We start from the raw sequence: 12,438 nt of genomic DNA, 5'->3' as shown, positions 1-12,438 counted from the left end.
TCCTTGGTACAAATAGCTCTATCTCAAGTACAAATGTTATGATAAAAGAATGTTTTTTGGGCCTTTCACAGAGCATGACAAATGCTGTATACCTGAGCAGCAGCACCAACTGATTCCTGCTGCAGCATCTCCTGACTGCCCTATGGAACAGTAGCTCCAGCCAGGCTCTGCTGCAAGGAAGACATTGCCCAGTTTGCACTGAGAAAAACCCCAACAGTTTCCTTGCCCATCCCTCTGAGTAGGGGCCTAATGATTCCTGCAATAACCTGCAGGCAGGTTTTTTTAATATAGCTGGCACCTCAAAAATGGTCCTTAGAGCCTGAAGCCCAGGTACTGCTGCCAGGGCACAGCATCACTCCAGAGCACGACAGTTCTTCTAAAACATTATCAAAATGTAAATGAAAGACAACATTTTCTATAAACACCTGCATTCCAGAGGCCGAATGGCACTTTCCTCATTTTTTGTAAGACCTTCCAAAAATACCACCTCAGACTAACCTACTCGAGAGATACATCATGTTAGATGTGTCACCACATCCTTTTAATCAGTGTCTAGTCAATATTCCGTATTATATGAATAACTAATTAGTTTCACAACTTATTTCCACAGATGTCATTGCAAAATCTATCTGAGGAATGTCATCTGCACTTGAGAGAAGGACAAGCATTGTAATTAAGTATTAAGCCATTTCACCAGTGTGAGTCTGCTGTGGAGTGTGAAATGGCTGTAATTCACATTTTTAAGACCTCGCATTTATTAGCATCTATTTTCTACTCAAGGTTAGTGGTGTGCTGCACAGACAGTTAAAAAAAGCCAAACAAACTCACTTTTTTGTTATTCAAATGGATACACATGCACCTCTGACTGTACAGATTGGACACACGGATGGGGTTTCTCTCAAGTCCCAGAGGATTTCTGGCTCACACACCTCTGTGAGCAGCACTCGAAGGTCAGATGGATGCTCTGATTATGGAGCAAGTGACATTCTGCTGTTGAAAGCTAATGACAAACCTGGGCACAATGCAGCTAGGCAGGATACAGATCTTTGTATATAGCAAAAGTATTCAATCTCAGATAACAGCCAGGACTGATGATTAATATCTCCCAGGAAAAGACTTTGTTTGCTTTAGGAAACCCCTATAGAATAAATGCAGAGAGAATAATGAACCCAGCTGTTGGGGTTTGCTCAGGGCCCAGGAAAAGCAAAACTGGTCTCTGTCTGGAACCATTTATCCAGTTGCAATTGTGCAGCTTAATTATGTGCAGAAGAAGATGAATCTTGAGTATCTTCCCACATCTTTTAGTGCATCAACCAGCAAAAAAGAGGGATATATCCACTGCTCTCTATCCCACAGGCAATGCTGTTTGGCAGCAATTTCCTTTAGAAATCTGCCCTTTCCTTCCCAATTCCCACTCCTCACTGGAAGGTTCACATAGCTCTGATGGAATATGCTGGCTCCTACAGCCACACATGCCAGCAGCACAGGGACAGGGGGGCCTCTGAGAGGACCCCAACACACACTGCAGGCTGCTCCACCTCCAGTTCTTGCCGTTCTGCCTTTCTTCCTGACTTTTTTTTTTTTTTTTTTTACTTCAGCAACACACTGAGTCCAAAACACCTTTCTGCCCTCCCTGCCAAACATGCCTTCACCATCCATTAGTCCTCTGTGAAGAGGATCTGCCTGTGGACAGATGCCATCAGCAGCACTGGGAAAGGGGCAGAGCTATGATTTATCCAGCTGGGATAAATCAGCACAGCCCCACTAACACCTCTGCATTTCCCAGGAGTGTGCCTCCTGAGCAGCTCATCCAGATTGAGGCTTCACCCGCTGAAAACAGGGAAGGAAAGGACACCAAGAGCTAAATCAACCCTTCCTGGTGCTGGGTGTGAAAGAGAATGCCATTAAGAGAAGGTTTGCTGGGGTAAGGAAAAGGAAAAACCCCCTCTCCTTCTTTTTGCAAGAGAAATACTTTTAACAGATGGAAAGCCCCAGCAATCAACTGTTCCTTAACTCCAACCCTTATAATATAAATAAATATATAAATATAAGATATAAATATACCTTAATGCACACAAGAAACTGTGGCAAGGCTGTCTTTGGTTTGGGAGGGCTGGGGCTTGTCTTTTGTAAGAGACAAACAGGCAGCAGATTTGAAGGGATGTCCACAGGACAAAATACTAAAGCAAAGTGGCTGCAAAATTAGTGTGAATTTGCTTTGGGAAAGTCTCTCCAACAGCAAGAGTTTCAGGAAGCCTTGGCTGCCACGGGGTAATTGTTAGATCAGATGTGGTGTCCTCAGTCAGAAAATGAGGTGATGAGAATCTGTGTCATTCAAAAGCAACTCAGCAAAGGCCACTGACATGAACTTGAGGTTTAGAAACCAGGAACCTGGTGTCTCCTTTTAGTTGTATATGAATAGGTTTGTGTTGGCTTTAGTGCAGATGCTGTAAATATTCAACCCGCCTGAAAATAACTGAAAATGGTTATATTTGTTACAGTGTAGAAGATAAAGCTCATCCCAAGGAAAATCTGTTGTCTTTTAAGATGACAGGACATCCAAAATTATTTGGATTGCACTGGCATAACAGAGAAATAAACTGCATCCCTGCTGGGAAATCAATCAGAAAATAACACCAGCACTGTACAAGGGTACAGTGGTCATCTCCCCCTTGCTGACACCTCACAGGAATCCACAAGTGTTCACTGTGAGCTAAACAGTGTTTCAGTATCATATATTACTCTTTATAAAATTACTTTCATTTCTCATCAATTCCTTCCTCTTTTGTACCATTCATTTTTCACATTTCCTCTAATTTTTCTCCTCTTAATCATCATTAATGTAATTGGTTTTAGACAGAAATATTATTTGTGTTTCTATTTATCGATGGCGCCTTGTGAAACATAGCTGAGAGAAACCTTAACTGGGTAAGAATTCCTGTTTTTCAAAATGAGTACTGTTGTTAGCTCAGCACTGTATTTAAATTGTTTTTTGTTACAATAGGTCTCACTTGGACTATTTGGATAGTTCAGTACTCTACGAGGTAAGGTAGAATTGCACTAATAAAATCAAGCAGCAAGCACATTTCATCTGCCATTTTGTGCTTTCAGTGCTTCATAATTAACTTTAGCCAAAAAAATTACCCCTTTAAGCCCAAGGGATTAATTCTCCCTTAACTATATTTGTGCATTATAGAAAAAAACAGTCATCCCTTGGCTTCCTGGCCTTGGATGAGCGATTTACTGCATTTTCAACCCACAGTATCTGTGGATGAATTCCAGGTGTGTGCTTGCCCCTCATGGAGTGAATTTCATGCTGTCTGACTTCTTTTTATTTAACTCTGGGAACAGAAATACCCTAAAGCAGGTTTCCAAGCTGCAGCACAACCTGGACATTGGTACTTAAGGCAGCTCTGCTCCAACCCCACCCCATCCCCAGCTTCCAGCACCTGGCACTTTAACAGCATCCTCCTGATGTTTTTTCTTATATTTCATCACCCAACTTTTAATCCCCTCCCCTCAAACTATTTCCTTCTCCCTTATTCACTGGCTAGTCCAGCCTTTATCCCTCACCTCTGAAGAGTGCTGATCTGGTGTTTGATGGACAATTTCTGTTAGCATCTCTGGCATGTATTTGTTTTTTGGAGGAATGTAAATAGAAAAAGGCAGGTGATTCCTGCCAATGTCAAGGAGAGGTTCTCAAGGCAGCCTCTTGACAAGTTACTTGGGTGCTACTCAAATAATCCAGTGAGAAAAGGTCATATTGAATTCAACTTTTATACATAAGCAATCACATTACCATATGTCAAAGGCACCAACCTGCTTTAAAAAGCGTCAATGCAGATGAGTACAAATATTTCAATGTCCAAACAAATCTCCCAAGCCCTCCCCCTAAACTATTTTGGGAAGATACCAGATGGCAATGCTAAACATCTCAAGTATTTGAAAATAATTTGGATTTGTTTGCTTTCCTTTTTACAGCTTTTGACCAGTTTCGAACCCAATGACCGACAACAAATACATTCAAGAGTCTATAATTACTTTAAATATACAAAAACGTGAAAAAGTTCACAAAAATAAATCAAATAATTTGCCAACCATGTGTAGTTTTTAGGTTACTATTAAAAAATATTCTAGAGCCTGGGAAGGAAACATGTGCTGTTAATTACACTCTGCATTAAACAAGACATTAATGAGCTCTGGCATTCCTACCACAGTGGACACTGAGCAGGAAGGTTTTAGGACATGTGAGTCTGCAGCAAAGTCTAGAGCTGGCTCAAACAAGCACAAAACCAATCCTTGGAGCCCTGAGATGGCCTTAGCATGTTAGGAAAGGCTGTGCACATATTTCCTCTGGGATTTTCTCTTTCTAAACCACTGCAAAAATGCTTTAAAAAGGACACAGAGCAAAGAGGATCACCAGGATGATGAGCAGCTGATTTATCAATGCAGCTGAACTATGGAGACCATTCCTCAGCCAAATGGCAGAAAGTCTGCTGAGAACAAGTGTCCTGTCACCTGGAGTGTATCAGGTTTGGTGACACACAGGTGAGACTGAAGGCCTTGGGGAGATGGGAGGAAAAGCAGGAGCAGAGATGAGTGACACAACCTGCCTGTCCTGCCAGAGCACCAGTCTGTCTGTCCAGGAGAGGAGGAAGGAAGGAGGACATCCAGGTGTCCTGACTCCCAGGTGTGACAGGAGCAGCTGGTCTCCTCTCTTTGTGACAGCAGCAGTCGCTGCCACCTCATTTTGAAATCTAACAAAAGAACAGGAGTGGGCACTGACAAGAGGACAGGGAGAAATCACCAACAGATCATAATCCTTGGTTTAGGATAAAGATGGAGGCTGGTGGTGCCTGGAGACACCTGCAGCAGCTGAATGTGCGCTTTCCACCTGAGAACTTCAGCCTAAGCAGGAAAGAAAGCACTATTTATTGCAGAAAAAGGTCTTTTAGAGGCAAGCCAGCTACTGAATGTGTGATTCCACTGCTGCTTTCCCAGTGATGTGTGACAGCTCGGGGCCCATCTCACCCAGCCCCATTTCGCTGCAGCATCTTTGTAAATAGGCAAAAAGGACACCTCATGCACACGCTGCTATCAAAATAGGAAGGAAGCGATAAAATCTCCCGTCAGAGTAAGATTGTCACTATTAACTCTGTACTGCCCCCAAAAGGCACCGTTTTACCTAAGAAGTAGCCAGTGATCCAACATGTAGAGAGAGATGGATGGGTCTATTTGGACAACAGTAGAGCATTTGTTCTTGGAAAACCTTGCTTTCCCTACACACTGCCACCCCTGGCTCTTTTCTTCTCAGGATGCTGTAAAAACATTTATTTTTTCCAAGATGAACTTGTCAGAAGCACAGAAAATATTTTAGGACTTGGTGCAGCTATTTTTCCCCTCAGGTAAATTCTATTCAATAATTTTCCTTAAAAAAAAAAAAAAAACAAAAAAAACAAACCAAAACAAAACAGAAAACCCAACAACAACAACAACAACAAAAAAAAAGAAACCCAACAAAAATCCCAACAGATTTTACAGGACTTTTTCCACCCAATGCACTAATTCAAAAGGAAATCAGTTACCTAACAGCTCTCCACACAAAGCAAGAAATAACAACATGAATTTAAAGCAGATCAAATACACCAAATCAATCCCTTGCATGGATACTGCCATTAATTAATTTCAATTTCATTTAGCTTAATTTGCTTTGGAACAGAAGCATAGTCAATCAGGTTAAGGCCCTTTTAATTAACACTTTCCCCCTCCAATGCAACATCCTACACTTATTTGGACTTCCCCCCACCCCGATCCCACTTTAGAAAAGTCTTAAATAATCACAAACTTGGACCTAAATCTTCCATCTCTTTTGCACTGCTCAAGACTTGGTTTTGTAAATTTTGGAGATGTGATTGGATATTTTAACCATGATTTTGCCTTTTTTAAAAAAAAAATTAATGAAAATATCAGTAAACATGGGCTGTTCCAGAAAGCCTTTGTCACCTGGAGGTGACCTAAAAATCCAGTTGCTGGTGCCTTTGTTTGCTTGGCTTTTCCAGGGAAATGGAGAGCCTTGCCCCACCACTCCAGCTGCCCTGCCAGTGAGTAAAGACCACATTTCCTCCTTCTTTAAAGGAAGACCTGAACTGGCAAAAACCACGAGGCAGGGTTAAAGTCACTGTCTGGAGGAAGAGAACAAACTTCCATAACAAACCCAATCACGCCTCCACTGCTCTTGCTGTCTGACAGATGATCCCCAGAGTGGGAAACTGGAACAATTAGAGGGTTTCCTGGGGGAAACTGTAAGGTAGAGACAGACCCAGGGGAAGGCAGATGGGATATTCTTCATCTTCCCTGGTGACCTAGCTGGGCCATAACCACCCCTGCTATCAGAGCAGGGAACCCATGGGAGGGACCCTTCCTCAGCCCCCTGCATCTGCAGCAAATCTGCAGTGCTCCTGCTCAACTTCAGCTGGCTCAGAATTGCTCCATCCCCAGCACTTTCCAGCAAAGGACAGTTGGCAGCCTAAGATTTAAGGACAGAATGTCCTTCTGCTATTTTTTAATTTATTTGTTTTTTAAATATTTCCCTCTCTCTCTCTCTGTCTCTTTTTTTTTTTCTAAGGAGGGATAATTTGAGTATTGAGGCATACCCTACAGCACCCTTGGTCAGAAGATATCATCCTGATTCAGTCAATAACTTATAAGTGATATCAAGATTGCTCCATCCCCAGCACTTTCCAGCAAAGGACAGTTGGCAAACCAAGATTTAGGAACAAAATGTCCTTCTGCATTTTTTTTTTACATTTTTTCACTATTTCTCCCTCTCTCCTTTTCTAAGGAGGGATAATTTTGAGTATTGAGGCATACCCTACAGCACCCTTGGTCAGAAGATATCATCCTGATTCAGTCAATAATTTATGAGCTATATGATTAGTATCTTGCCAGAGACTACTCCTCCAAGTTAACCTGTAATGCCACACTTTTCTTGTTTTAAAAATTATTTTCAAGAATAAAATAAATATAATGCCTAGCATTAGCTTGAGGGCAGAGCTGTCTCCCAGGGGCTGTGTTGCTTATTCCCTCCTGGCACAATGCTGTCAGCAAGTGGCACCTCTGCAAGTGTCTGCAGTTACACACCTGCACAGCTATGGCCTGTGTAGGGAGGGTTTGCAATTCTGCAGGACAGATCATACTGGAGAACATTATCCTTTAACCTGCTGCTGCTCCCTGTGATCCTGCACAGCCTTCAGTACCTCCCTGCATAACCAGGAAAAGATTATTCTCTTTTTTTTTCCCAAAAAAGCTGAGCCCAGGGTATGCAGAGCATGTTGCAGAGCATGTTACAGAGCAGAGATGCTGCTCTCATGACCTGTGTTTGCCTTTAGTTTGGTCATATCATATGTAAATATGGCAGGTCCCTTCTCTCCCATGGCATCCTCTTTTGTGATGCCTTCCAAAGAGAATCCCCAAGCTCTTATGCAAAAGCAGAAATAATGCCCAGCAGCAAGCACAACTTCAACAAGGCTCCACTGAGTTACCATTAAACCATATTCCAAAGTTTACCTTAGTTCCTTGAAGGGGTCTGCCCTGACATTGGGAGTTTCTATAGATTTAGGGAACACTGTGCCTTCTGCTCCTGAAATCACAAAACAAAACAGAAGACAAATTGTAAACATTATAAGCTGTTATCAGGGGAGTGATTGTAAAATCATACCTAGGTGCAATTTAACCCATTCCCTGACCCCATGTCTTTCTTGCACATCCCTATTGTCCCCAGAAAAGCCAGACCTTGTTCATCTGCAACTGGTTACCTTGATTTGCCTGTAAACTTCACTTCTGGCTGGAAAAGCAGGTGCTTGCACCCTGGCTTGGGGAGAGTCTGCTGACCCACCTGATGCAGGGAGTTTGGAAGACACCCTTTGCTAACCAGGCATCTAACCCAGCTACAGCCCTCATTAAAGAACCTGGATGCATGCTACAACATTATTTCTTTTGCTGGGCTCTCAGAGATACTCAAAGGAGAAAAGCAGATTTTGACTTGATCCCTGCAAACACCTCTCCAGCCTGTGCTCCTGCCTGGGGAAGAGGAGGGAGGTGCACCCTCATGCAGGGCAGCACAAGCAGACTCTGCTCCAGTCCCTGCCTGGCCACCAGTTCATGTGTGACCCAGAAGTTATTTAACTTCTGCTCATTCCCCTTCTCTCAGAGACAATGGGGAAGCTGCACTGCCCTATTTGCTGAGTGGCTTTAGAGCTGTGAACTGCTGGGTTCAGCCGAGCTACTACAAACAACCTGTCCAAGTTCCAGACCACTGCAATGCTCTTCATGGCCACCTGTACAGCCCAGTTGGGCCATTCCACCCAGCCATCCCTGAACTGGGGCCATATTTTGTGATCAAGCCCTGCTCTCTCTTCTCTAGAGATGTGCTCCCTTCATATCACTGCTAATATAAGCCAAATCCCTGCCAGCCTCTGGCAACCCTTTCCACTAACTGTTCTCATTTAAAATGTGCATTTAATCTGAAATGGTCTCACCTCATCCTGCAGCCACTGAATCTTCTCAAGTCCTCATGTGCCAACCGGCTTTGCATGAGGAGACTTAGACACTGATGGTGACCCAACCCCCCCAGCCTGCTCTGATTCTCTGAGAAGTTCTGGGCTTTCTGAATCAATCACTCTGAAGCAAATCCTCTGGACTTCTCACTGGCTTTTTTTTTTTTTTTCCCTGAACCTGTTCTACTTTTAGAATATTGTTGGAGCACAGGAGTCCCCAGGTGCTGTCGTTGACACTCCCTGCTGCAGAACATCACGTTCCTGCTCCCATTGAACCTCCCATTTAAAACACAGCTGAGAGTGGCACTAACTGCCTCACACACAGAGTGCACTATAAATTAATGTTCCTCTTCTCCAATATACAGCTGCCAAGCCAATGAGAAACTATGACCAATTTTCTTAAATTTAAACCTGTGGTCTTGCCTTCAGATGCACTGTGAACAATTAGTCACTCGTTACCTGCAGTCATCACAGCAATTTCAGTGTCAGCATGCAGACAACACTGGTGGCATTTTTTTATTTCTTTAGATTTTAGTCTGATAAAGTTATTGGTGCAAACTACAGATCCTGACTAAAAGTTTTACATGTAATGTTTGAGAGCACTCCTAACACATGCTATTGTAACTATTCCCTGTGTGCAGTTTGAAAGTCATGATTACAGAATAACAGATGTTCTGAGATGGTCCAAAACATGTCAAGACAACATCCTGCTGGAACTGCTGCCATAGGTGAGAAACACCTATGGCTGCAGTATGACTACACTTTATTTGCACTGAAATAAATTAACTAAGCTGTCCTACTGTGTTAAAAGAAAAAAAAAAAACAGAATGAAAACAAGGACTCTAACATTTATAAAAAATCTTCCCAACTCTTTCTAACGCAGCGAAAAACAAAGTTAACTCCAAGATGATAATGGCAGCCTAAAGTTTGAAGCTTTATACTTGGGGATTGAAGGTGATCCTGTGGCACAATACAGATATTTAGCTTTTAACTTTACTGTAAGCTTTCATTGTTACAGGTTGTCATAAGCAGTTGTAACTTGCCAGCCATGAAGGTTGTTACTATCAGATCTGTCCTCTCTCAACAGTTTCCAAATGATTTAAATCTCTGCTTTATCCAACACGATTGCCTTGGCTTTGCAATGAAACACAGCAAAACATCATGCCTGCAGTTATCTGCATAATAGAACAGTGATTTTTGAGGGAAGGAAGATGAGCCCTCTATTCCCTCCAGCCCCCTCTATTCTACACTGGAGAGTCTCAGCCTCTGCCTGGGGGATCAGCAGCTCCCAAGAGGAAAAGCTGCCTTGGACTAATTCAGCTCCACTGAACATTTGTGTCAAAGTTTGGCTTTTGGCCACTGTGGAAGTCCCCAGCCAGGCTTTGACAGGATCAGTGTTGGATGGTGTTGAAAGTGAAGGCTGGAGGAAGTGACCTCATTTAGTGGTTTCAGGAGCACAGAATCACTTATGTTGGAAAAGACTCTGAAGATCATGGAATCCAACTGTGACTCAAGGCTTTGGCAAAAAAGGGAAGGAAAGTTTGAGGGAAATGTGCTCTTGTCACTGAATTGGGCTATTCTGGCTCTGCTGAGGAAAACTGGGATGTTATGGAGTAACAAATGATTGAAAATATGAAGTCCAAGGTCATGTGCTTAGAAATTCGTAAAAATTTCTTCCACATGTCCGAGGCTTCCAAGGTATAATATCCCTGGATAAAAGCTGCATGCTATTCGTGATTCATGGCAGTGTGACAGAGGCAAAGGGAAGGCAAACATAACATTAAACTGAAAGGCAAGAAGAAAGCCTAACAGGAACACACAAATAAAAGGAAAATCACATCATTTTAAGGATCACCAGTGAATCCTCAAACTATTGTGTGCCCCCCCTGCTCATCCCCAGTGAGGAAAGTGTACAGAGAGGAAAAACTGTCAGGACTGCACAAACAGAAGTCTGTCCTACAAAAGAAGCCTGGAAGGACTTGGCTTTGTAGCTGAGCAGCATGAAGTGCTGAGGAAGGATACTCATGCTGTGCAAAAATACATTAGGAGGGTAAAAAACACTAAGGGAAAAGAACCACTGGCTCTAAGCCAATGTTTATCTGAGAGCCAGAGCTTACAGGAGTGGCAGTAAACTGGTCCTGAGTACACTGGGGAAGTAAGTGAGGGTTCTCTAGCCAAAAGGGGAGCTACAATGGGAGCAGCTTTTCACTTAGATGGGACAGACAATATTACATATCTGACAAATTTCTGACTGGAAGATCTGGTGTCTCAGAACCAAGGGGCAATTATTTTCAGGACCAGCAATTTCCTTCTAGTCTTCCATTCCTCTAGTCTTATTTTCACTGTCCTCTACCTGAGAAATGATGGGTGTTGGCAAATGGTATTAACAAACAGCTCCAACAGTTCAAGAATCAGCTGCTACAATCTCCCTTTTCAATCAAAGCTACTCTATCCCTCTTCCTCTTTTACAGAGTATAAAGCAAATGTAACCTTCATTTATTATTGTACAACACAGCTTCTGATTCCTGAATTATCTGTTTGTAAAACATTTTCTATCTGCCATGAAAAATGCATACAGAAAATTTCTGTTTTATTTCATTTTTTTTCATCACATGAGACTTTCTGCTGCTTCTAAAGGCAACTTATGTGCAACCAGCCAAAGACAGAAGAAAACAATAATATAATTAGTATTTAAACACACTGTACTGTACATCCCTAGGCAATAAATTATTCTTTCTCACAGTATTATATCAGAGAGGCTTCTATTATACTGATTCCCTCTTCTGACACTGTGTAATTTACCACCGATAAATGTTCATAAACAGTTTGACTGAAGAATCCATAAAGCCATTTCAGCTTTATTTTAAGTCCCATTTAATGTCCCTCAAAAATGATTTCATCAATGTGTTTCCATTAGCTGGTACTCTGCCCAATAACTTAATTCCACACAATCAGTCAGGAACTTACAAAGCATATGACAGGACCTACCTAAAGTATTTTGAATCACATAAAGATTCACCCTGAGAGTGTTTTGGGTATTTTGGCTTTTTTCCCCCCTTGCAGTGCATAAGGTGTGGGGTGTCAAAGACCCCTGGAGGTGTTCACTTCATTCAAGAACAATAATCAAGAGTCTCATGGCAAGAGAACATTTCCAGTCCAGTTTTAGGGTTTGGAATTGGAGGAGCACAAAATGCCTCAAGAAAGAAATCTCAGCTGGAAGGTGCATCTTAAACAACAGCAGCTCCAACCGGAGGAACACAGGCATCTGTGTTCAGCTTTTGCAGGTGCCTCTTGCTTTCCCTGCTTGCTGCAGAAGTACCTGAGCTGTCCTGGCACCTTCCCTGGTGCCAAGGCAAGGGCAACCCCTGCTCCCTCTGGCTGGAGCTGGGACCCAGCCATTGTGGCAAGACACTGATCACATCCCCCTCCCTCTGCACAAAACCTGCCTGCACTTCCCCTGCTCTCTGCTGGAAGAGAGAGGAGCTCAAATGCAATGCAGTGAGAGGCATTTTTAGACTAATAACTGATGGTCCAGCTGTCAAGGGTAGGTGGCAATCAGCTGAGCATCTCTTGGAGGTGAGCAGAATGCAGGGAGACATCAGGTCCCCACTCAGGTGCAGACGCACCTGGTTAGCTATTGCCCACTTTCCTTTCTTCTTTTCAGACAACACATTTTTTTCTCACTCTGTATTTTTTTAGTGACAATTACAGACCTGCAGAACACATCCAGTGTTGTATATCACTGCTTTCAAACGAAAGTGGGGTCTCAGAGGCCTGTGAGGAACCTGGTGATAAAGTTGGCTTTAGTGTATCTTATCTTTAGTGCTCTGCTTTATGCAGGACTGTGCAGATGAGGGGGGAAGGAGAATGACTTGCTGTGATT

General features: G+C 42.8%; 1 protein-coding gene across 1 annotated transcript in view; it reads right to left on the bottom strand.

The window, feature by feature from the left end:
• The window catches only part of SGCD (sarcoglycan delta), a 192,042-nt gene that overhangs the window by 24,275 nt on the left and 155,329 nt on the right, over window positions 1–12,438 (bottom strand). The window contains exon 6 of the mRNA XM_062502170.1: window positions 7,567–7,639. Coding sequence (XP_062358154.1) covers window positions 7,567–7,639 — 73 coding nt within the window. The remainder of the gene's footprint in view (window positions 1–7,566; window positions 7,640–12,438) is intronic.

The sequence above is a fragment of the Cinclus cinclus genome, chromosome 14 (genome assembly GCF_963662255.1).
Source record: "Cinclus cinclus chromosome 14, bCinCin1.1, whole genome shotgun sequence".
Lineage (NCBI taxonomy): Eukaryota > Metazoa > Chordata > Aves > Passeriformes > Cinclidae > Cinclus > Cinclus cinclus.
The sequence above is the reverse complement of the archived record's forward strand: the minus strand, read 5'-3'. Positions and strand labels throughout refer to the sequence as shown.